The sequence below is a fragment of the Diadema antillarum genome, unplaced genomic scaffold, assembly GCF_040938485.1.
Source record: "Diadema antillarum isolate AM-2024a unplaced genomic scaffold, OU_Dant_1.0 seq00001090_RagTag, whole genome shotgun sequence".
In the NCBI taxonomy this organism is placed as follows: Eukaryota; Metazoa; Echinodermata; class Echinoidea; order Diadematoida; family Diadematidae; genus Diadema; species Diadema antillarum.
In genome coordinates this window covers 1,947-29,227 of record NW_027271909.1, presented here as the reverse complement: position 1 = coordinate 29,227, position 27,281 = coordinate 1,947, and the positions used below count along the sequence as shown (strand labels likewise).

General features: G+C 38.9%; 2 protein-coding genes across 2 annotated transcripts in view; one reads left to right on the top strand and one right to left on the bottom strand.

Moving 5' to 3' along the window:
• LOC139743516 (transmembrane protein 104-like) overlaps nucleotides 1-8,001 on the top strand; it is a 41,723-nt gene extending 33,722 nt beyond the window's left edge. Inside the window, exons 8-9 of the mRNA XM_071653995.1 lie at nucleotides 5,132-5,225; nucleotides 6,218-8,001. Coding sequence (XP_071510096.1) covers nucleotides 5,132-5,225; nucleotides 6,218-6,987 — 864 coding nt within the window. The 3' untranslated portion in view covers nucleotides 6,988-8,001. The remainder of the gene's footprint in view (nucleotides 1-5,131; nucleotides 5,226-6,217) is intronic.
• Nucleotides 8,002-17,701: 9,700 nt separating this feature from the next.
• Nucleotides 17,702-26,618, bottom strand: LOC139743513 (IQ domain-containing protein K-like). The gene is made up of 7 exons (XM_071653992.1): nucleotides 26,564-26,618; nucleotides 24,664-24,924; nucleotides 22,645-22,742; nucleotides 22,021-22,073; nucleotides 21,228-21,305; nucleotides 20,026-20,110; nucleotides 17,702-18,106 (listed from the first exon to the last, which is right to left on the bottom strand). Exons 1-7 carry the CDS (start codon nucleotides 26,616-26,618, stop codon nucleotides 17,702-17,704), a joined length of 1,035 nt encoding a protein of 344 aa, XP_071510093.1.
• Between the last annotated feature and the right edge of the window lie 663 nt (nucleotides 26,619-27,281).

Here is a 27,281-nt window from a genome sequence, read left to right as displayed (position 1 = left end):
TGCATCTCAATTTGTTCAAATGGGTAGCAGGGGACCCCATATCCCACTCACACATCCCCCCCCCCCCCCCCCCTGAAAAAAAAAAAAAAAATCTTAAAAAGTGTTCTTCTCTAGAACCAAAAGTGATAGAGCTCAATATTATGAGTAAGTACATAGATCGGTGACTGTAGTTTCAAGATTATTTATAGCAGAGCCAGGGCTTACCACCTGGGGGCCCTTTAGGGGACCAAATTAGGGCCCAAGTTTTATGATTCAATCCTCATCTTGAAAATATGTGGTCAAATTTTCACTTATCACGGCAGGTATTGTTGCTAGGTTTGATAGTACACAAATGTTTACTTTGCCTTTAGAGTTTCTGGTTAATATGGGCAGAGGTGACTCCAAAAATAGTACCGTTCACTGAAGGGCACAGCCCCGAAGTGAATAGTTCTTTGGGAGGCACCAAGGTGACAAAAATGGGACCAGTTTTTACAAATTTATATTCTTCTTGAAAATAAAGAAAAAATCGGATTTGTCATCAAACTCTGCAGGCAGTAATCCCTAGGACCCCAAGGGGACCTCAGAATCCCAAAAGCACAGAATCTTTGAAGAATCTTCTTTTGAAAAAAAAAAAGGGGGGAAGAAATGGAAATGCTTTGAGTATATACCTTGGTGAGTATACTTTCAAGTTTGTATCTGGCACTTGGGGCCGGGAGTAAATTCAGGACCAGACTCCACATTTTGATCTTGCCTCTTGGGTAATTGCCCGCAAAATGGTGTGCGGAAGTTGAACTTGCCATGCACAGGTCAGCGTGAGACCTCGTTCCTGGTTTCTTGTTGATATACAAAAGGTGTACTTCTGGGATTCATTCACCCAGTCAGATGTATTCAGCGGGTACAAAGCAAATTCATTGTTAAGGGGCACTGATCCCAAACTCTTATGACAATTTGAACTGGAGATGATACAATGCTCTTTCTCAGTTGGTAGGCATACCTGTAAAAGCTCATAAATGCAAACCTGTCTTGAGGGAGAGAAAGAAAAAAAGAACAAGCAAACGTGAATGTGCTAGCCCTGGAGTAGAAGGCATTCATTTTACCATCAACAAATCTGTGGAGAGCAGAAGGAAATGGGGAAGACAGACCTGTCTGGGGGAGAAAAGAAAAGCATGCATTGTGCTATTCAAGTTCATCTTAGGGTACGATCCGCTAGCAAATTCATCTTTAGGGTGCAAGTTCATTCTGTCGCATTGACAGCTCTTGTCACTTTGAATGGGAGTAGATAATTTAAAAAACAAAACAAAAACGTGAATGTACTAGCCCCAGGGTGCAAAGCATGTCAGGAATTTTGTGGGGAAGCAGGAGGGAATGGGAGAAGAAATAGCTGAATGAATGGATATTGTTATTCTTGCCTGTATTTCAGACAACTTTACCGTTGATGAGTTCAAGAGACCTTTAGAAGTAGGTGGGGTTATTTAGGTAGATGATAGAGCGGAGAGGGCCTCCCATGCCCCCTGTAGAGTTGTGTGATTTGTGTTAGAGGTTAACAAATCTACTGGCTACCAGCTTGGACGACTCAATAAAGAGAAATATCACGGCGAATCTGACGTTTCACTTCTGGCTGTTTATTCTGCCATTTTCTGGTGTTCACAATACCTTTCAACAACAGGGGGCGCTAGACCACATTAGTGGTCTACAACACTACACCCCCCCCCCCCCTCCAGATCGTGGCTGTTTACCGCACAATCAGGATGAAAATAGGCACACACATTGCCTGTGACTTAATCTGCAAAACTGCAAGGCTGTTTTCAACAAGTTACATTTTTGCTAGTTTATGTTGATTTGTGCACAATGTATGAGTAGAATCAGACTATTTGCCATCAATTACTATATAAAGCTCTAAAAGGCATAATTTTGGTGTAAGTATTCTTTCCTGCGTCTTTCGCAAATGCTAAAAAAATGTGCTATTAAAATAATCTATAGTATTTTATTTTTTTTTCTCAATGTATTCCTTTGCTTTTCAACTTATGTTTAATTGTTTTTCAAATGAAATTTATCGGCGATACTGTTGCAAGCATGAAAATATGTTGATAATTGATTTGAATCAATAAAAGCAAAATAGAAATATTTTTTTTTAATGAAATTTGACTAAAAGCACAATTTGCATTGAAATTATACATGAATTCATTTTTTTGAGCAATTTTTTGTCCAATATGCATGTACATGTACATGCGTACCTTTGGCATCGCGCACCCAGGTGTCGCAAATTTGGTGTCAAAACAGGCTCAGCAATGCAGTGCAATTAACTCACCAATTTAAAGCATTTGACCTCGATGCCGGATTTGCGTAAAGTAAGCAACGTGTTTAAATACGCAATATCTCGCCTCAGATCAGAAACCATCAAATGATAAAATCTTTACAGCAAATTGAAGGTGAAACTATTCTCTAACTTGCAATATTAGTTATTTTGAGTTTGATTGAGGATAATTCTGTGAAATTAACGTCGAAACTTAGCTTCCAAAAAAGAAAATTTAGTCTTTAAAGGACAAGTTCACCTTCGTAAACATAAGGATTGAGAGAATGTAGCAATATTAGTAGAACACATCAGTGAAAGTTTGAGGAAAATTGGACAATCGATGCAAAAGTTATGAATTTTTAAAATTTTTGTGTTGGAACCGCTGGATGAGGAGACTACTACAGCTTGTGAGTCATATGCGTACAACAGTATAAAGAAAATGTAAAGAAAATTCAACATATTTTCACTTTTTTCGCATAATAAAAGAGCACTTGACTTGACTCTTTCTAAAGGCAGGGGGAATAATATTACCCATATCATTTGTCGGTAACGAGTCGAGGGAATGTGTACTTTTTGCAAAAAATGAAATTTTGTGAAATTCTCTTTATATTTTCCTTATATTGTTGTACGCATGTGACATCTAAGTTATTCACACACTGCAGCAGTCTTCTCATCCAGCGGTTACTGAACAAAAACTTCAAAAATTCATAACTTTTGAACGGATTGTCCAATTTTCCTCAAACTTTCAATGATGTGTTCTAATAATATTGCTACATTCTCTCAATCCTTATGTTTATGAAGGTGAACTTGTCCTTTAAAAAAGTGTTATTTTCTCACATTATTATATTCATTGCCCAAAAATCAGACTTCAGTATGACTTGTGATAGTATGTCCATACTGTGTTCCAAATATCTTTTCTGTAATATTTGTCACACGGTTATGTCGGGAAAAAAATCAAGATCACCGTCATTAATTGTGACCCACGTAAAATCCATAGCGTAAGCGTTACGCAGTCCCATGTATTGGTTTTCGTGCTGCATGAAACAGTTGATGCACAGTGCAGGGTTCGTTTCTCACCCACTCACCACCTTGTGGACCGAAACCAAACCCTGTTACCATGCGCCGAATCTGACACCGCTGATTGGCTAAGATTGTGCTGACCAGTAGAGGGTTCATGCGTAGGATAATGATCTAGTTGTACATTTCCAGTATTTTCTCTTAAATTTGGTTGTCTAGTTGCTCTGATTTTCACCTAACTTCTAATTGCACAAACACAAAACTTTGCAGGAAGTGAGTCTGAGGTGTACAGACTAGCAATATATTAAAGGTTCTGTTCACCTTTGGGAACAGTGATTTTTAAAAAAAAGTCCAAGATATCACATTTGATGCATATGTGTAGGTCTGCGGTATCACAAAGCATCCTACCATATAAAATTTTTGCAATAAAGCCTAAAATATAGGAGATATCAGTATTTTTCTCATTTAACCATAACTGTGGACAGTTTAGTCTGCCAACATTTTTATTATTGTTCACATTTTGTGTATTTAACAATACTTAACATTGATTACTGTAAAACATGATATATTCGTGGCACGAAATTTTCGCGAATTAGAGCCGACGGCCTTTTCCGTGGCAAGAAATTTTCGCGAATTGCCTCTTGCGTTCAATGCATATAATGTAGATAAGAAATTTCGCGTGCATTTTAATTTCGCGAATCTTGGCGCTCGCGAAATTTGCGAAATTAAAATGCACATGAACATTTCTCGTTTTACAGTATACGGATTCAAATTTTTACAGTGGCTCTTTCTATCCCAAACTCTCATTTTGGAACTATTTTATAGCACTAATGCTTAGATTTTGTTTCATTTGCAAATGATATACTATGCCTTTAATCAAATGCATATTCATGCAGTAGCACACTTGTGTCAGGAAATAATCCTAACCCTTGACCATGATCAACTCAAACAGAAAAATACAAATATCTCGAAAGATACATCAGCATTTTTGCCCAAAATTCAAATGAAGGATGAAATGTTCATATTAGATATATATGTGAAGTTTCAAGGGATTGGTGGTACAATGCTACAATGACCATTACGAATTCAAAAGTTTATGCCCCTTTTCGCAGAGTTTTAATTGCACCGAATCAGCGGGCCTGAAAAGATATGGGAGACTTGAAAGACAAAAGTTGTGAAACATCACGGTGATAGCTTTTTGCGAGGGAGACATATCACACGGAAAGTCAAGCAACCTTGACCGCTCCACTTTTGTGTTCTGTGACCCACATGTTGTCACCATCTTTATCTCTATCATTCTGTGTTACCGGTACATAGTACATACAGTACAATGTACCATTTCAGTTTTCTTTTTGTCTCATGTTTGTAATGTTTATGAGATGCATGTTTGTTTTTTTTTGTGTGGTATAGTAATAATGATAATAATGAAAATAATAATAATAATAATAATGATAATAATAATAATAATAATAATAATAATAATAATAATAATAATAATAATAACAATAATAATGATAATAATAATAATGATAATAATAATGATAATAATAATAATAATAATAATAATAATAATAATAATAACAATAATAATGATAATAATAATAATAATAATAACAATAATAATAATGATAATAATAATAATAATAATGATAGTGATAATGAAGATTATTATAATGATAATGGTAATCATCATCATCATCATCATCATCAGGCTATTTTTTTAAAAAAGAATGAAAATGGAGACTGTTTTGCACATTCTACGAAGAGCTTCAAACACAGAGTCTTGTATCCACTTTTTCTCTGACTCTTTCCCTCTCTCTCTCTTCTCTTTCTTACTAACAGGCAGTTTTTGGAGTCTTGCTGGGAATTTTTGTCTTCTTCAATGTCCAAAAGACAAAGTACCTTCAGATTTTTACCAGCCTCACAAGGTGGTTAGGTAAGAAGTGTCAGTCATTCCTCTCGCCCCATTTTCACTCCAAGATACCGCAGACACTGAGTGTAGATTTTTAGTTTACCGAATTCTTATATAGCATACCCCTCCCCCCCCCCCCCCCATGTCTTTCATTTTCTTCTCCTGAATGATGTACAATGTGCTGAGGGATTTTCATGTTCCGGTAGTCAACATGTTTATGTGAACTAGAGGACCTGAATTTTAAAAAGGAGGTCAATTTTGGAAACATGTACATTGTATTTCTGACCTCTTGATGTTCTCGCCAATTGTGACATTACCTTTTTATGTGTCCTGTTTGCATGCCCGTCTCAGTCAACAACGTGCCAAGATCGCATATGTCAGGACACTAAAATGCACAATCCCACCTAAACAGATCGATTAATCATCAAATGCCACAGTACAATGAGTCTATAGAGCTTTAGTCTTGATTACCATCCTTGCACATTGCATTGCCTGGTCATGAAGTAGCTGTGTTTCATAGGGTTTTTTTTAGTAAATTCTAATTTTCTGTCATGGTTGTGTCTTCATAGTCATGCCTCCCAGACTTGGACAATAACGTCGCTACTGGCAGATTTGCTGGAAAAACAATCATAGCTTTGTCACTGTATCAGGGAAATTACCCCTCGAGGACAATAACCTCCCCCCCCCCCCCCCCATTCAACCCCTGCACATGGGATGAAATTTGCTGTTGGTCATCAATCTATCGATGGCCTCCCACTTTGAAATAGTAGTGAACGTTTTCACATGATTGAAGATAATAGCATTGGCACCTTAATGCTCGGTCAACATATCTAGTTTCAATAACAACAACAACAACAACAACAACAACAACAACAACAACAACAACAACAACAACAACAACAACAACAACAACAACAACAAATGTTTACCAGGAGGAATCACTACAAAAATGCCTCTAATACCACCTGTCATTTTCACTGCCTTCCCAAACTCCAATTTCACCCACTCTATCTCAGCATTTAGTGTGATGATCATCTCAGCACTCATCTACATCAGCTCCGGTAAGTCAGAGGGGAGGCCTGCAATTGTGGGCACCTTTGAGAGCATCCCAAACTTCTTCGGCATCTGTGTCTACGCCTTCATGTGCCACCACTCCCTACCCACCCTGGTGACGCCCGTCCAGCCCAAGAGGCGGCTGAAGTCCTTCCTCCTCGGTGACTACATCCTCATCTTGGCGTTCTACCTTCTCCTCTCCATCACGGCAGTGTTCTCGTTCAAGCAGGAGAGCATCCAGGATATCTACACGCTGAACTTCTTCGGCTACGAGGGCAGGCAGGTGCTGCCGTGGGTCCCGCTCCAGTACTTTGTTGCCCTCTTCCCCGTCTTCACGCTCAGCACCAACTTCCCCATCATCGGCATCACGCTGCGCAACAACCTGATGGCGCTATGCCTGCGCCAGAGCCGCACCTACCATTGGACGATTCGACGCCTCGTCTTCCCCGTCCTGGTGCTGGTGCCGCCGCTCGCGATCGCCTTTGCCACCACCAACGTCTCACTGCTGGTCGGCATCACCGGCTCCTATGCCGGGGCTGGCATCCAGTACTTCATACCCGTCTTCCTCGTCTACTACGCCCGGAGGAAAACAGAGCGGACAATGGGCAAGAGATGGGTGCAACACCAGCACATGTCTCCATTCCGCCGCAAGGTCTGGCTAGTGTTGATCCTGGCCTGGGCAGTGATCTGTGTCATCTTTGTAACAGTGGACCACATCCTGACTGGGAAATAGAGAAAATATCTGGGTTGTTACATTTCCTTGTCATGACCTTCCAACATCCAATTTTGTTTTCTGTCCCAAGTTTTTCTTCCCCGTTCTCTAAGCGTTTTCCAATTGCCTTCTCCATCATGAGAGGAAAGAGAAGGTGAGAAAGGGCCTGAAAATCTCACCAGTCATAGAAACTCCATCTTTCGCAACATGATATCAGTAGTGTACATAGTCCTCGCATTGCATAATTTGGGGTCTTAGTGAGGGCCGTAGGCTTGCCACTACTAGATGTATTTGTCTGACAAGTCTTGCATTAGGCAGCGCATAGTGTGTACCATAGATAAGAGGGACAAAGAGTTAAATGTAACACTTGTTCTCAACTCAGAGGCCCATTGATATGGATGATTATAGACTGTAATGTAGGAAAGCGGAGGCTGACATTGTAGGTAGGCTGTCTGGTAGTCTTAATGTCTGTAGAGGCACCACAAAAATTAAACAAAATGCTCTTTTTATTTTGAGAGGATTCTAGAACTGGATTTCCATTCATTTCAGGCATAACTTAACAAGAAAACAGTTATCAGCAACACCACTGTAACAAACTGTATTCTAAATCGTGGCCATCAAAAACCATCAATAATTGAATGTTTTAGAATATTGTTGGTTCTACCATTATGTTTTGTTGATGTACAAATCATATAAACTGGCAGTGGTAAAGATCATGAATGGCATAATTCAACCACATGTCTGATATGATTTGCTCATTACAATGATCAGATTTGTCCCAAGAAATTGATGGAGTTCTTGGTCTCCAGGCAACGTTGATCCGCTGACGCATGTTTGCATGCAGACATTTGTAGTATCCATGTGAGATCTGTCTACATCTTGTTTGGGGCAGACATACAGTGTAATCATTTTGTGAACTGTACTGAAGATTGCTAGAGTTATGTTACCAGGTAGCATGGTGCAGAAAATGATTGGCCTTATCAGGTAAGTCTTGCTTTACTACACCTGTTCCAGGGCCGGCGAGTGTTTTCAAAAGTGGGGGGGGGGGGGGGGGGGGGCCACTTCCAGGTTTTATGAGCTAACAAGCAAAAAAAAAAAAAAAAAAAAGGCCTTCAGTGCAACTTCTGGTGCCACTTCCGGGTTTCTTCAGCTGGCAAGCAAAAAAAAAAAGGTCTTCAGCACACTTCAAGGTCTCTATCTTTCATCAAGAATGCCTCTGTGATGGCTCTTACAATAAGCAGTGTTTAGTATTTCATGTGCAAACCAACCCATACCAGTTTGTTAACCTCATTAAAAGTGCAAATACTCAGTAATATATTGACAATGTATGCTGTAACGTTAGCATCACTAATCTGTTCATGTACATTAAAGGGATCGTATAGTTTTGGTTGAGACTTAACTTACAGGTTTTTATCATTTTTTGGTGAGATAGTAAGAAACCTCTTATGAAATATGGAAGAGCATGTAATTTCAAGAGGGATTCAATGTTTATTTGATGAAAATTGGTTTTGAAATGGCTGAGATATCCAAAACAGAGTGATCCTAATAAAGTGTGGGACCCACATTTTATTACGATCGTTTGTTTTACTCTGTTTTTTGTATGTTTCAGCTATTCCAAACCCGATTTTTCTCAAATAAACTTTGAATTCCTCTTAAAATGATATGCTCTGTACTATTTCTTAAGTGTTTTCTTGGTATCTCGCAAAAAAAGTTAAAGCCCAATTTTCATCTCCACCATTACTGTACCATCCCTTTAAGTGTATGAACTGAGTCAGACTAAAAAGGGGTATGGACATTAGAGAACTTGTCACAGTGGAGGATGGGCAAAGAAAAAAAAAAGTTTTCTGAGTTTTGACTGCTATAGACAGACTTTGATGCTAAGTTTTATCTGCCAGAGGCAACGTAATTTTACTCTCATGAAAAAAAGATTAAAAAAGACCTTGTGTTACCTATTCTGTAGTATTCACTTTCAATAGTTCACAGACTGTTCAAAACCTTTTTATGTCCATTTAACTGCCACATTCATGCTGCTGTCGGATGTACTTGATGTGACTTTTTTTGGTTGGTAAATCTGTTCTCAAATGTAGCATGCCCCTCTTCTGAAAAAGTTGATTGTGATTGATATACGCCTTGTCGGTTTATAAATATCAAATATATCAGTGTAACTACTTCAACTATTCTGTGCTGATTTATTCAAAGGTCGTAGTGGGCTCTTTTTAGGTGTTTACTGACTTGTTAATACTAATTGTAAATGCAGATCTCAAGAGGCTCCTGTCCTGAAAAGCTCTAATTCGGCTCTGTGTGTTGAAAGTCTATCAGTGCAAATGTGAGCGCCTTCGAAAGAGACTAGGATATTGTTAGATAAGAATGCACTTCGCTTCCTTGTTTGAGTGATTTAGGCATGATTAAGGTTAATAAAATGGTGATATGGATCCTAATCAAGTGATAGGCTGATAGCAATCACATAAACAGTCTTTCATTTTGCCTATTAAACATGCCCCGAAGGCATAAGTTTTTACCATGACTGCGTACTAGATGAGTGAGTGGAACTAATGTATGCTCAGAGATATGCCCATGACTGTGGCTTGCTGTAATCAAGCTCACTGCCGTCACAATTGTTTACCTTAGCAGTGTGCGCTCAAGTCAGTTACTGTGCCCCCAATCACTTTTACTTGCTGTAAACAACAAGTTTATGTTCAGTGTGTTTGGAACATTTGCTTCAGGCTATTGAGCAAGTTCTACATGTACATTGTAGCTGACTGGTGTTCACCCAAAGTGAAAGATAGTTCATAGAAATATTTTATAAAACAGAGAATGCTCAGGTTTAATTAAGTTTGTGACGTTAGTGGAGATACATCTCACGCTCGGGTATTTACAGTGTTGTGCATGTTACCATTGTAAATACCCTGAAGTGCACTGCATCCTTACTAACGCCCTCTCACCTGTATATTATGAAATATGGTTTAACATGTATGTGGATCCTAGTCAAATGACTGGCTGAGAGGAATCATGTGACAAGTCTTTAATTTTACCCATTATGCCCAGTGGGCATTCATTTTTACCATTGACCACCTACTAATGACCGGTACTAACGACCGCTCAGAGATACTCGTATGACTGCGGCTTGCAAAAATCACGTTCATTGGCATCACAATTATGTACTTAAGCAATGTGCATTCAGTCAGTTAAGCATGCACTCAGTAAAGCATGCATCTTTACTAATACCCTCTCAGCTGTGCATTATTTGTATAGTATTAACAGTGATTTTAGGCATGTTATCATCATGTGCTCTACATTATTGGCTTGAAGCAGGAGATACACACATAGATGCAAGTAAAGTTTGCAAGAGGTAATGTAAAGGGCAAATGCTATGGAGTAGGCTGCTACTGATGCTGTTATCATATCAGTGGAGGGAGGTTTGAGGAAGTTTGGTGGAAAGTTTTAGGTTTGTGTTTTAAAAGACAGTTGCAACAGAGTGAATGCCAGTTAAATTCATCCAGTATGGCACTCAAAAATTGCCAATAACATTCTTTATTTGGTGCAAATATCATATCAGTGGAAGCTCATGCAAAGTAAGATTTGTAAGTGTAATTTACCTAGTAAGAATTGAACAAACAGTTTGATTGCCAGTTAAAGTCATCAAGCATGTCGCTTTTATAGACAGTGACATCCTTTTTTGGCAACGTGTGTTGAGCATGCAAATGCGAAACCATTCATGCCTTGGACTGTTCCATGGTATCTGCCTATAGTTCATAAGGACATCCAGTCATACCATGTTCGTGATCATGCACATAATTTTTATGCGCATACATACCCCAGGTATGTATCTGATCAGGTATTTGTTTCACACAGAATGTAGCATGGGTTTCTGTCATATGATTTTAGACACTTTTTTTTTTTTTGGTTACATGCTCTATCACTCAAATTGATGCCATTTTTGCATTGAGATGTTCTATTGCAACTGGGCCCCGTTGCTAGAAACTTTGCGTTTAAACGCAACTTGCATCTGATTGTCACTGGCCAATCAAAATCATTGTTGCATGCATGTCTTCGTAATAGGGCAGACCCTGAGCCAATCAGAATGGTTGTTTCAAAATTAGCAATTATTTGCAATTGATTGCAACTTTCTTGCAACGGGCCCTGATTGACAAATTGCCCCACATTGACATTATAAATAAGCATTGAATTAATCAGTGTTTAGAAGTAGCCGTGATAGCATTTGTGTTTCCTTGTACACTTTGAAGTGGTATGCTGCCAATGACTAGCCATTGGTATTTTTTGCCTCTTACACAACTAGATGCTGTGTTGTAATGGACTTTTGGCCAATAATTTGGTTTAGGCCACTGTTTTAAGTGTATCAGTGACTTTCCATGTGTAACTGTAAACCACATCACAGAAGTGTGCTGTAATCATTAAGATGCGCAATGTAGATGTTAGTTACAATGAAAATATTGTTACAGAGAAATCATCTCACTTTGAAATTATGCTTGCCAGACAGAGTATTTATGCACAGAATGATTTACCGTAAACCTCACGCAAGACAGCATAGCTAAGACCATAGAAAGTCTGGTGACTTAGGCAAATGTCGACTACAGTGCACTGCCGTTATAACGAACATGGTTATTACAAAATTCTAGTGACAATAAAGTAAAAATTCAGGTGGCAATACTATCCACTCTATGTATTTTGTTAATTTGTTTGGTTATGACAAATTTTCAATACAATGAAAAAGTACAGCCTGTCCAGAGGACATTGTTATAACAGGAGTCCACTGTGCCATGTATCTGGTCAACGAAATGCCAAGTTATTTTTTTTTATACAGCAGTTTATAACAGTATCTCCAATCACTGTTAGATATGATGAATGCATGTACTGTTGTAGGATGTTATGATCTTTGGAATGGATAGGGAAGGCAAGTTCAGCCATGAGTCTCATGAGTAGTAAAGTCAATGTTTTCTCAGGCTCAAACAAATGATCAGGTGTTGATATCCTTTCGTGCTATACTTTTGTCCAACCAGTTTGTTGAATTGTTTCCATTTCAATGTGAGAACCAGAGAAAAAGGAAGAAATTGATCTCAGATCGTTTAGTTTGAATATGTTGGAAATACTATTCATAAACAACTATATTTCTCATGCATTGAAAAGAAATGGATCAACAATGCAGTGGCCCAAGAAATTTTTTAGACATATTCAAAATATCAAAATTTCAGACTGCATTTCAACTTTGTTTTGAAAAACCACACCAACATCAGTCTCAGAGTGACACTGAAATAAACAAAGTTTTACCAAAGGAAATTCAATTTGGCAACAGATGTATCTAGATGGCATTGATATTATATTAGATGCACCGTTTGTTTGTGAGACATAATACATTCTGCATACCAAAAATGCATTATAGGGTAGAAATGCATGCATGGCAGATCGAAACAAAGGGACATAAAAATGGAGACCTTTTGGCGTGGCCCAAGTATAACATCCCAATCTTAGCTCATAATGGAATCGCATTGAGTAAACTCCTTAGCAACATTTGCAACAATTATTGTAAATCATCGTTATTACTGTCGCTGGTATTAATATGTGAATTTTGCATACTTTCCAGTTTTCCTGCAGAATGTGGTCAGAAACAGCTGACCTTTATGCAGCATATGTCAAGAAATATGAGACACAGACACACACACACACACACACACACACACATCAGACATATGCATTTGACATGATCAGACTTGCATCAAGAGTATCTGCATACGACATGTTGAGTTTTTGATGTGTTGATACCTTAGAGAACTGAAACACATTGCCGATGATGGCGCATTCTTGTCTTTTGTTGTTAGCTAAAGAAGCCCCAATACTGTAAAACATGAAATATTCGCAGCATGAAATTTTCGCGAATTGGAGCCGACAGCCTTTTTCGTGGCATGAAATTTTCGCGAATTGCCACTGGCGTTCAATGCATGTAGTGTAGACAAAAACTTTCGCGTGCATTTTAATTTCGCGAATTTCGGCGCTCGCGAAATTCGCGAAATTAAAATGCACGCGAAAATTCCTCGTTTTACAGTATATGCACCTCTGGACTTATGCAAGCAATGAAGAAGTGATATGCTCAGTGGGGACCAAGAACTAAGTCAATATTGGTGATATTTTGACTATTAAACATCCATTTAACAAGGAATTTCATGAAAATATTGACCATAAGCAGAAAATCAGGACTTTGGTGGGTTTGTGCGATTTGTTGACTTACATGGTGCCGACTTATGTGAGGTTTACTGTATTTGCCTTTTGACGGGATGTTCTTCACAGAATGCCATAAGTGGCTAATTACGTGTGCAGTTTATATAAAAATTCATTCATTGTTCATGTTTGTTAATGCAACTGTATACAAGACTCATGTTGTATAGAATATGAAATACTGTCAGTAAGAAATACACTTTTATAATGCAGAATATGTTTTGACTGAGAGTGATTGGGTGTATATATGTAATTTGTGACAGCAAATAAACAGTAGTGCAAATTTATCAAAGTTTGAAACAAAGTGCAAAAATTACGGTATGTTCAATTTTTACCAAGATAGAGTACCAGTTATGTTGATCACACCAATATGTCAGACAAGGTGACAAGAAAAGTCATCCACAACTGTATTGGTTTGTGCATTGAAGTAGATAGAAATACAGTGTAAGTCTATGATTTTGCAATCGTTCACGTTGTTCATTGCCATTCTCCTGAAGAATAATTGATGCTAAAGTTTCTACAGCTCTGAAATCTTTTAATGTGACATTTTCTCTCTCATTGTGATTGAAAGACAATGGGAATTTTAACAGTAAAAACCTTTTATGCAGATCAGTGGAGGATCTGTGAGATGTTGGCATTGTCACCTCACTAAATTTCCATGTGAATTATGAGCAGCTCTCCATTTGGTTTGTAAGCAGAAATTCACCACTTATTGTTCTACGAAGAATATTCTACAAACCCATTTTTGGTACATAGTAAGAGTGATATGTTTTTGTATTTCTTTCTCAGCGGATAGGTACTGTTCCTGCTCAAATAGATGACAAAAATCAAAATTTTAATCCCATTTTCTTTGCTCATTTTTCCACTGAGAAAATCAAAATTAGTGATTTTTTGTTGTTGTCTCAAAACAAAGGGAGAGTCAAGCCGTTCAAAGTTTGCTCAAGATGTATTTGGTAGGATCTGGAACCAACAAGCAGCATATTGCCGAATGAGTTATCGATTATTGTAGAAATCTGTGTTCTATGCAATGTGAATCCCTGCCAATCAAACCCACTTGGCTCGCAAGGGTAGAAGAAAGCATCATGCCAATCACTCTGCTCATATTATGCAGAGAGAGAGAGAGAGAGAGATCGATCCCCACATACATGGTAGATACTTGTATTTAGTAGAAATCATAATTTCATGTATACCTATATTTTGTAGCTATCTTTTTTCAAAGCATTCTGTCATGACGTCAGGGGACCCCGTAAATCTACGCCACCATGATGTTAATTACTATTAATATTAAACAACTCCTGCCAACATATGTATACACTGTACATATTTTCATTTTCTGGACTGGCGACTTGTCACTCATCAATCTAAACCTTGCATAAATTTCCTCAGCATGTAATCTCAATGTGCAGCATTGTAGGTATTCAGAGAAAGACAGGGAGACAGACTCACTTCACTGTAATACTCTTTTTATTTACATGTGCAGCTCGGTAGCTATGTACACAATTTGATGTGCACTCCTTCACGTATGCTGTACAAATACTATTTACATGACAAGTGGGATCAAATGAATTATGTGATATTTCTGTGCAGTAATATTTCTGTACAGTATTCTTGAAAAGGGCCATTCTAGACAATTTATATAGTGTCACATCATGTAGTACTTAAATCGATAGTTCCGTGACTCGTGAAGTCTATTGTGGGTCTTCAGCCGATACTGTAAACCAATACACTGTACTCTGAAAAACCCAAAACATAATACTCTGAACAAGGATGATGACTTAGGAGGCTCACAAATATAGCAATTTCATTCCAATAAGTTCGCCCGTATTAAATTTATTCATGCTTTCTTCTTTTGTTTTGCTTCATTGATTACCCAGTCATGCATTCTTATGTAAAGCTATGTCATCATCCTTGTTCATTGTGATATACATGTATTATGAATTTTTAGAATTTTCTTATTCTTCATCCTAAGCACTATGTAAATTCTGAAACTCTGTAGGCCTACCTGGGATAATCAATTTATAGATGTTGAAAGCAAAAGTCTAAAAAATCATGTGGAGGTGTCCTTTAAACCTCCGAGAATACAGTACTCATGCGTGTGTGATTGCATTCATTCTTATGTCACTGTGGAGGAAATGGAGGAAAATGTATCTTGCCATTGTGCACTTAGAAATAAAGGTCAACCACATAGTAAGCACAAAGAATTATGCTCCACCGAGAGAATGATTTGCAGTATGGTACAATATGTACATAAATGTGCCTCTGCCTGTACAATGAATGTACATGAAAGGAATACAGGTAGAATTGATTTTGGTAGTTAGTGTGTATTTGTACCACTGCTTTGAACTCTTAGTAGATAAGCTGTTATGAGACGGAGAGAACTAGAAATTATCACGAGATAAATACACTCTTGTAATTGATTATACAGTGTACTCACAGTATCCGGAACAGTTTGCACACAATCAATGCTTGTGAAGTACTATCAGAGGTATTGGAAGACATGGAGATTGATTGGATGGCCAGTAGGATTAGGAGGCAATATATCCACAAGAATGAGAGAAATTAGACCTTTAACAGCTCTCTAGCATAATAGAAATTCATAGATATTGGTGTTGTCTTTGTAGTGCAATAAGTTTAATCTTTATGTTTTGTTTGCATTTTCTTTTTCCACTTTGTCTCTCAATACAAGAAAACAAGACGCATTTCCCATGCACATGTTAGTCTTCTTTGATGTTATCCGTGCTCCGCCTGTCACACTTGAAATTGGGTTTTCCTACAGATTGAATGATACTAGTACAGAAGAGAATTTGATCTTCCAGCAGTGTGGGTCTGGGAGAGGGCACTTTCTGTGAAGCATCAGGTGCAATGTTTGCTACTGCAGTGTCTGAGCAATGCTCCTGCATGTGTCAATTTATTTCCTTTTTTTTTGGTCCTTTTTTTTTTTGCCAGGGCTACGGATCGAGTAACATTCATGTCTTTCACTCAGTGATGTGGTTGCTATCATATTATGCAGAGTGAAATTCTGGAATAATAGGCGTTTTCACATCAGCCCGATGTTTCGAAATAGCGTGCTATTTTCTGACTTGGGAAATTAAGAAATATCTCGAGCTTGGACTTTTATCGGGCTGGTGTGAAAACGCCTAATGAAACTGATGCTAAGCATCATGCTAATGCTGTCATTACTATCAGCAACCTATTTGTACCGATTGTCATCATCATTTTGGGTTCATGGCTGTGAGCATGTCTTGATACTAGATTATTGGGAGCATCTGCAAGTACCCATGTATGAATAGAGTGACTGTGTCTTGCATCATAGTGAGCATTTGTTGCATCCAAATAATTGAGTGCCTCTCTGTCTCTTCTTGAAACCATCAGATCATGTTTTACTGGAATAAGAGCATCCTTTAGTGAAAGATCATTGATTTATCATGTAAAGTGGGATTATTTTCATGTCATATTTCTTCATTCCTCTCTTCTGCTGCAATTTTCATAGGTATTAATACTTCATGACAACATTCTTATTTTCCTGCTTATAGCAGATAGCAGTAGAGAGGTTACTATATATTAACCTTGAATATAATATTCTCTTTTTCCATGTCTCACATTGTTAGGCCTATTTGGTTGAAACTCATCTGTATTTTAAGCTGTTTCTTCACCTGAAAAAAACACAAAAGGGACAATTTGGTCATTTGATGATCAGACATTATCTACCCAAGTTTTTAGACGATGCAATGTAACTATGTCATTCAAAATTTTGCTTTCTCCAAGTGTTGTGCTAACAACTGCTGAAAATGGCCAAAATCGGCATGAAATGAGAGATGTAGCCTAGTCACATTTTTTCTAGCAATGACGTGATTATTTGATGATCTTGGGAAATAAAAATATATATGTTTTTATTAAGCTACGATGCCATGCTTTGATTTGTGTATCATTTCTACCTGTGTATCGCATTGTTCTCATACTCTTGATGTTTGCATTTACTTTGTGAGTGTCCTAGCTCATGTGGATCACATTCTACGATTGTAATATGGTAACATGGGTAGGCCTCAATTTCAACATTATCTGAGTACGTTTAAAAGCCATTCAGATGCAGCAAAGAACAGAGAACGCAGTGTATCATAACAACCTAACACATGCAGAAGAGGTGACCCTCATGTGTTCGTGTCAGAACTCTTACCACAACGTTACTACTGGTCATCATTCACTTGGATAAAGACATACTGTAATAACATTCAATACACAGAAAGAAATGAAAAAAATGTGATATAGACAGAAGCAAATTTTTATGAATTGCTCTATCAAGGAATATATAATCAGATGGAGGTGGGTGGAGGGTGGGGAGAAAGCAAAAGGCGCTCCCACAGTCAAGTGCTCTGATGTGGTATGTCCAGATGTGAAAAATAGCTCAGAACAAGCTGAAAACCGAGCTCATTCATAGTGAATAAAGCTCAATGTGGTTGATCGTCTCAAGGATTGCAGTGACATGTAGACACAAAATCATGCGCGTGCCTCAATTCTGCTGCTGCGAAGATCGAACAGTCCTTTTACTCGACACGGCGGTGGACGGCAGGGTGGAGATACCCGAGGGGGCTTCTGTGACGGTTGTCCGCTCCGTGGCTGCCGTTCGTGGTACTGCCAGCTCTGTACCGACCTCCGTGCCTTGGTCCAGCTCGGAAGGGTCCACCGTCGTCGGTGGGGGAATGGGTTCGGGACTTGGGCTCCATGTGCGGAGGCGGAAGCATGCCGGGTAGCCCTGGCTCCGGTTGTGCTTGGCACTCCTCCGCAGCTCCTCCTGGGCTGGTCCAGGCTCATGCTCCATCCAGAAGTGCTCCACTTTACTCTTGATATCAGCATTCTCCTCCCTCCATTCACGTTGCCACTGGCGCAGCTCTTGAATGTGCTCCATCTTGCGCACCTGTAGAGAAGATAAGTGTAGTATGCCAGGCTCACATTTGACTATTTGCAATGCCAGCCATCAGATGTCATTTGCCTTTGCAATACCCGTGTTGTTTTTGTTTGTTTGGTTTTTTTTTTTAGCATTCCTAGTTAAAAGGAGGATAGCACTGATGTGAAATTATGATACTCTGAGGGTGTATGGGGAAAAAATTATACAACTTGCCACGCCCTTTGGAAAAAAAAAAAAAAACTAATTCAGGAATATTCACAGGCACAAGTTCTGACTGACATGTCCTAAATGAGACATCAGATAGTACTATATCCATTATTGAGCAAATCCAGTCCAAATATAAGTTAGTTGGATAAAAAAGAGTAAAATCTTACGAGTTCAATGGTGAAAATTAGCCTGAAATTGGATGAAAAATAAGGAAATTATGACATTTTGAAGTTTTGCTAATTTCTGCAAAACAGTTCTTGTACAGTGGATATGACTGCAAATGAGTGAGCTAATCATGTCATACCCTCACAATTTTCTATTGATCGTGTACAAACAAATGACGAAAATTCAATGTTTCTGTCATTGAAGTCTGAAACATGACGTTATTCCTGGTTGAATAACAGAATAGTGATCAATAGATAGGTGAGGATTTGAGCCTAGGGTATAATTGCGTTTGAATAAAAAACTGGAAATTTCAAAATTTTATGTATAAACTGTATGGCAAGTTGTGAGGGAATGACATGCTCACTTTGCCATTTGCATATTCATATGGACTGTTCAAGAACTGTTTCCCAAAAAAAATAGCGTAACTTCAAAATGTCGTAACTTCCTTATTTTTCATCCGATTTCGATCAAATTTATACCATTAAACTGTAAATATTTTACTCTTTCTTATCACTCTAACTTATATTTGGACTGGATTTCCCCTTTAACCCTACCTTACCTGGGGGGGGGGGCCATAATGCCCCCCCCCCCCCCCCCCTCGACGAATTCCACGACCATTCCGCCGCGCAAAATTTTTTGACCGCGCCGCTCGCTGACTTTTTACTTTCAAGTCTCGCGCAACTTTTGAGCCCAAATTTGTCGCACCCGGGCATACCGTTCTGAAGCCACGCCCCTTCAAAAAATTTTCGTCAACCCCAAAATTGCTCAAAAACGTGATTTTGTGTACAAAGTCAATACAAATTGTGTTTTTTCAATTAATTCATATAAAGATCCATATTTTTAATTTTAATGGCTGAAATAAATTTATTTTAGTATAATTACGCTTTTAAAGATGTGTATGACAAATTCTACTGAAAAAACAACAAAAACAAAAGTTCGAAAAAACAGGGAAATACATTAAAAAATTGATAAAACAATAAAAAATATAAGAAATGAATTTTGATACCGAACTTTTTTTTACGCACAAATGTTCGGAATGTCACTAGGAATATTTACACCAAATATCAGCATTCCATAAGCTTTTATAAGCCAATTACAGACGAAAATGAGGTTTTTTGCATATTTTTGCATAATTGATTAATTCAAAATAGAAAATGCAAATTTGTTGAAAATTTAACTTAACAGTCTCGTAGATTATATCCGGCTTTATGTTCATGCAAAATTTTGCGGCGATCGCGCGATCAACGACCGAGATCTGAGAGGGGGGCCATAATGCCCCCCCCCCCCCCCCCCCAGGAATTCAAGCTTGCTAAATAGCCCAGGTAAGTTAGGGTTAAATGAGTTAAAATGGCTGATATGGAGCTTGAATTGCATTTCCATGTCATTGGTAGGGACAGGCCATTTCTTTGCCCTTGCTATTGCAAGTCCTGGCTTACAGCTAACCTAGCTACATTTCACATGAGGTGTACTTAATTATATTGCTTCTAAATTTTTCCGTATTTTAAAAACAAATGACCTTGTCACAGATATGATCTGCACATGACCCAAACAATCACCTTGTAACCCCTGAAGAATGCTTGAATGACAGTGGCAGCCTCTACTTCATTCCATACGAGAGACAATGGCAGCGGAGGCCGAGGACTGGAGGGGAAAATACAAGTAAAGAAACTTTGCAGGTCAGAGTCATGAATAAGCCAATTAATACTATGAATATCAACAGCACACAGCACTTGTCTATTTTGCTTAACTGACTTTAGGTGGCTAGTGACTTGCCCATTGTTTTATGTCAGTTCCAACATTGACCTTTGCACATCTGACAAAAGAAACAGCAAAAAAATGACTCTTTTTCTTACATGACCATATTCAAGTAGGTAAGTTTTAAATGCAACACAGGTCTTGTGGCCAAACCACAGGAACAAAGTCAAAGTTGTATTTTTGCCATACATTTTGCTCAGCTTCATCAACTGTCATAAATGGATTGAATTTTCAAAACAATCCTGGAAATATGTTTTATACAAGAAATATGATTGCACAACTGCATTTTTGACTTCAAATGCATATCAAATTGTAATCTATGAATTTCAAAATACAGTTCGACCTCGATTATCCGGCCATGTCGGGACCGGCGCTCATCCGGATAAGCGAATTGGCCGGATATGGGAGACACAACGTTAATGTATATAGCTGCTGTCCAAGCTGCCGTCCCAGTGCACTGGCAGCTAGGCAGGTAGCGTACCCCGCAACGGTAGTGTAATCTATGCTAGCCTGCGCAAAATTGTAGTCCCTTCTTCACAAAAATAAAGTATATCTTTATGTGAAAATCATACATGTTTTACCTCATTAGATATTGAGAAACCTATCATGCACATCTTATGAAATTAGTGAAATAGATCCATGAAAAGATGTTAAAGTCACTGTTTTTTCTCAATTTTTGGATGAAAAAAAAAGTTCTTCACTGCGTGAACACGTCCGGATAATAGAGATTTCCGGATAAAAGGAGGCCGGATAATCGAGGTCGAACTGTAGCATTTTTCTTTCCTTTTTCTTTTTTTTTCATTTTGTCCATGATCTTTCTTGTTTAATTTACATTCAGTCAATTTCCAGGAATTGCCTGAAGGGTTGTTGATCTGGAATGGACGGACAGACACACTGTCTATATACATGTATCATGACTTGAATATTGTTAACAAAGGCACTCTCTGGGGCAGAGACACATGCGATGTAAAATGTTGGCTTACTCATGCAAATTTTTTCTTACTTTTCTGCCAAGATGGCCTTCACAAAGGGTATCTCATCCAGATTGTCCCGCTCTCTGTCCACCGTGTTGGGATTATGCCTGTAACATGGGTGTGAATGATCCAAGATGGACATAGCTGACAAGTGCTTACGGCAAACAATATTCCACACCAGACTGCAACTCCCATCTGCAATGATGCAAATGTCTTTCTATTTTAAACTCCACAAGTCTTCCATAGCATATTCTATGCTGATTTCAAGTAATTCTAGAGTGGGTCGTTACGTAGGGCCTTCAAAAATAAGTATACACTTGTAATTTGAAGTGAGGAAAAGAAGAGGAACTGACTAAACAACAAACAAGAAAGATTCCACATTTATGGTCTTTGGCTGTCAGGCACTCATTGCTACATGTTAATGTACAATAAACAGTGGGATTGATTTTCTAAAATTTTCAAGTACCATGACTTGAAGATGAAAATACAGTCCACCTGAACACAATGGATCACCCCAGACATGGGCAAGGTTTAGTCTGTTGATGATGATGTTGCTGGCGTCAATATTGTACAACCTACAGGCATGAGGCTGGTTAGGCCAATGACAACAATAATGTTTCTGGTATTTTTTTTTTCTTTCTGCTTCTCTCAATAAAATCAATACATATGTCGTAGAAATGGAAATAGCATTAAGTTTTCTCATTGACTCACTGTGCACGCACTTCAACCTTCATGTAGTTTAATCATAACTACACTGTTCCTTCTTTACCATTAATTTCAGTACTATAATCAAAATGAAACAAATGTCCAATAACATCCTACCTCCAAAGGTATTCAGTCAAGAAGTCACAGCCGTTGAACCTAAATCGTTTTCTCTGTACCAGGAAACAGGGATACAAAAGGGACATGGCCATGGTATCTCAATTAAGAAAGAAAATGGATCTGGGTTTGAATGCAACGAATACCTTGACAATGCCTATCAATCTCGCTTTTACTCTTGCATTACAAGAAAAAAAAATCAGAAAATTTTTCACACTTCATGTCAAATGCAATTGGTTCTCCTTATAAGTGCTTTACTTAATTCTGCATTGATAGCTCCTAAAACAAGGACTTCAACCTGTGAACTTTAATGGAATACACCATACGTCATGAAATCATAGACATTCTTTATACAAGCCCTATCTGATGCACATTATACTATCAACAGTAAACTATCAAAGACATAAAACTGATCAACCTACAAAATTTTGTCTAGAATATCTAGACAGAGGTGAAGTTTATACAATTCATAGATATATTTTGGGGTTTTTTTTTTCTTATATGATAAACACATTAGATATTACTACTCATTCACAGGCTGTAAATAGTTATTCTTCAATGGAAATCATTGCAATAGCAACTCTGGTTAGCAGTACCTCTGTGGAAGGCGGAGGTGAGTAAACCTACCTCAAAGCATCTCTCCTTTTTAGCTTGTTTCAGCATTGCCAACAGAGCAGGAAGAAGAACTGGAAATATGTAGTGTTCCAGGTATTCTCTTGGTGGACCTTTGGGAAAGATGGGAATGTACTGAAGTGAGAAAATCAGATGCACTGGATTGCAAAGTATCTGTGTTTTCTAAATTTGCTAATTCTTCCCAGCAGGCAGTTGTTTCAAATGCAACTTGCTGCGAGCCTTGATGAATACAGATGACATACATCAATTCCCTGCATGATTCAACATGGAATTATGTACACAACTGAATTATAAAAATGGTGATGATAATGATGGGGAAAAAAGGAAGATGATGAAGGAGAGAGGGGAAGTAGGAAGAAGAAGGAGAAGAAATTTCTGTAAGGGCAGCCAAATAATGAAATCAGACACATTGACATATTGATAGATTTAGTGGGTATTGTGCAGTAAGACAAACTCTGTTTAATATTCTGGTTGGCTCTACGAGGAAACAATCTTGGTGCTTTAGTTTTGTGGTTCAGCAAGCCTACGCTGTACCTGTCCTTTCGTATCCATGCAATAAACCTTTGTTCCTTGAACATGAAGTCAAAACAAGACAAATAATTCTTGCAGGCAAAGTAGTTTAGTGATACAAAAACAGGCACATTACAAGGATTTTTGTTACTTAATTCTTACAGCTCCTGTAGCCTTAAAGCCTTTATCAAGTTAACAGAATATTCTTTTTATCACCTATAAGAAAAAAACAAGGAAATTATAGACTCTTGCTAATTTCTTTTCAGAACTCACCCACTACTATCTCAACAAGAGACCCGCGGGTCACGCGCTCACCTGAGTATCGCAATTTCACCTTCCATGCATTCTTGCACACTCTTACCTGAGAACATTGGAAACTGTGGTCTACATATGGATCCCCCCTCAACTCCGGAGGGGGGGGGGGGGAGTGGGGGAAGGGGCAGGCAGCCCTGAATTTGCAATGAACAAACTTGGAACTAAAGTCATCAATGTACAAACTCATGGTATTAACTTTGCTTTATCATTTCTGGTTCTAGAGCAGAAGATTTTAAATATTCCTTAATGTGGGGGGGGGGGGGGTGGGACCCCTAGGGGCCCCTCAAGAGGGTCATGGTGCCCATTTGAAGGAATTGAGATTCTATCCCCATAGGGATGCTACCTGCTAAGTTTGGTCAAAATTCATCATGAGGTTTTCAAGAAGAAGATGAACATGTACAATTCAGGTTCCATTACAACTGTAGGACTTCTCCCCATCCCTCTCCTGGGTCCCAAGGGGGGGGGGGGGGGGGGCACCCCTGATTCCGCCAACCCCATGAACAAACTTGAAACTACAGTCATCAATGTACTAACTCATAGTATCATCTAAGCCCTATCACTTCTGGTTCTAGAGAAGATTTTTAAAGGTTCCTTAATTTTAGGGGGTTTGGGCCCCCTGGGGACCCCCAGGTGGGCCATGGTGCCCATTTGAACAAATTGACATACTTTCCCCCTAGGGATGCTACCTACCAAGTTTGGTGAAAATCAGACATGGCGATCTCAAAGTGAAGATAAAAAGGTACAATTTAGGCCCCATTAGGACCCCTCCCCACTCCCTCCCCTGGGTCCCAAGGGGGGCACCCCTGATTCCCCCATGAACAAACTTGAAACTACAGTCATCAATGTACTTACTCATAGTATCAATTAAGCCCTATCACTTCTGGTTCTAGAGAAGAAGACTTTTAAAGATTCCTTAATTTTAGTGTGTTTAGGCCCCCCTGGGGCCCCCCCAGGTGGGCCATGGTGCCCATTTGAACAAATTGAGATCCTATCCCCCTAGGGATGCTACCTGCCAAGTTTGGTGAAAATCGGTCATGGGCTTCTCAAGAAGACGATGAAAATGTGAAAAGTTTACGCACGACGGACGACGCACGACGCACGACGGACGACGGACGAAGAGCGATCGCAATAGCTCACTTGAGCCTTCGGCTCAGGTGAGCTAATAATATATCAGTAACTATTCCTTACATGTGTCTTTTGGGGGCTTTGGTACCGGAGGAGGGGTGGGTTGTCTGGTCGGTTTCTCCACCATTGTGTAGCCTGCTGCAGCAGGGTGTGAGACAGCCGGGTCAAACTCGCTCAAGATGTCTGCATCTGCCTGCTCTGTCTTCTCAAACATGTGGCCAAACATGACCGGCGAGTGTGCCGCCGGGTTGTAGTCGATGACCTCCGTGGCCACTGATTCCCGGTCATCGTCGAGGTGGAATGGAGGGCGCATGAGAGCAAACTCTGCGAAGTGGAGAGAAATAAAACAGGATCACTGTTTGTTTCTTTGCTTATTCAATAACATACTTAATGCGATAGACCTTATTGTCATCAATGATGGCTATAGGGCCTATCTCAGGTTTCATGGAGGTTTTGTTTATTTCTATGTTTCACATGTGTTTGGAAAATGGTCAGCAACATAAACCAGGGATGCCATTAAGAATGTATGGGAGGGACTGAAAATCATCTACAGAGAGCTAATGGAAAGACTTTCTTATGTCCATCCCCCTCCCCACTAATTTTGCTATACCACTCTACACGACCCTACTTTTAGCTTTAAATTACAGTATCTTTATGCTGCTTCACTGACACAGCAACAATTAGCACAAGAAATCATACTCATACTCTCGTCTAGAAACTTCACATACATTAAACCCGTGGTAGAGAGGTAATTAAGAATAGAGTTCTACTTCAAGTTGTAAAATTAGTCTTATCGTGGTAAACACACTGACTGTATTGGCAACAATTGTCCATTTTCACAGTAACTGCTAACCATTAGATGCCTAGTCTAGACTAGCTCAGCTAAGGCTCAGCTCAGCAGTGCTCACTTCAGCTCAGTCTCCTCAGCAGAGCCAGCGACCAAGATCCCAGCATCTATTCTAGACCACTTGAGTAAAATACCCCATTTGCGGCAGTTTTTAAGGGTTTTTCCCACAGTAAACAAATCAGGCAAATTATTTTCAACCATTTCATATAACATGGACAAGATTATTTTTGCACGCTATTGTTATCATGAAAATATGACCAATGACAAACGCAGTTTTCAAGATTGACCGGGGCCAAACCCGGCACCAATTTTCGCCGATATGCACCATAGTAGCTCGGCTTGCGGCACTATGTACAATTCCTAAAACCTACGCAATATGCATGTGCTTGGCGATCTTCAGCTGAACGCCTTCACATGGCTCGTGAACATTGCGTAAGCGCCAATTCACATTGCGAAAGCACGTGAAAATAGCTGGCACACATGCACCGACTGCAAACAGGGATGGTAATTCTGGCGGAATTGTTGATGTCTTTTTTGTGTTTTTCTAATTTTTTTTTTATGGTAACATCCACTTCCAGAAAAAAATGGTGGAAAAAAAATGCGAAAATATCTACTTTTACAGTAAATCTATAACTCGGCTACACAGACAGTCGCAAACAGTCTAACTAAACTAGCGTTAGTCTAGTCTGACCATCTAAACTTTCTCTAAGACTCTTAGTTAGACTTCATGCAAAATAAAACACTCCAAATATGTAACTAGATCTAAACAAGGCTAGGATTCTAAATTATCAACTAAAAACAGATGTAGGACCTAGATATCTACCGTCTTTTCATGCACGCTGCGCGCTGCATAGCCATCAAAGTCGTGTCAAATACGATAAAGACTCGTAGTTCTCTAACGTACGTTCTCTAACTTTACAGCCATACATACAGCTACAGGATCGATCGTAGAAACATCAGCAGTCTTTCATGTCTACATCATTTTCAGTACATGGGACTAAATACAACTCTGCCGTCATGATATCTCTCATACGAGAAACATACTATGTAATCCATCCAAAAATCGATTTTAAAAACACACACACGCACAAAATATTGCCGAACCCAGTACATTACCTCGGCATATTTCATCCCAGATGCTTTTTTCTTTCTTGTGAGAAATATATGACATTTTGTTGATACAACACCACCGGTCTGCTAGTGCTAGTACACAGTATTGTGTGGATGGGTATGTGACCGAATGTGTCATATTCTGACGCTATATTCTGCCGCTATTACAATACAGTTCTAACTATTAGGCTTATATTCTTCATCGTAAAGCCTTGATTTTGAGAAAAACATACAATAGGTTTCTATAATAACAATGATACATAAGAAACTTTGGTTTTAAGAAAAAATACGAACGATACAACTTGAAGCGTATGGATATTTGGCAAGTTGCTGACAGTGTGATCGTCATGGTGAGGCAGTCTTTCCCTCCCCCCCCCCCCCCCCCCTTTGGCCCTATCCCTTTGCTCACCCCACCCCGGTGCTAATCTTGGTGCCATAGCTGGCGCTCTTTATCTTTTGCTGGCGAGATGCACCTGTACAGCAACGTCATCTGTCAACTTTAGTGGCGACGTTATGGAGGTTGTGGGTGATTGAGTTTAAATTAACAGATTCAAAGTCACAAAGCTGGTATCCAAGGCAAGAAAAGCTTTGTAAGTTTGTATATTTTATTAGCAAAAGCAAAAAGATTACAACTGCTCATAGATATACTGTGTGAACTATTTTATAGATTTTTTTTCTTTTTTTTTAACCAATACTGGGCCCTGTTGCATAAAACCCTTACCGC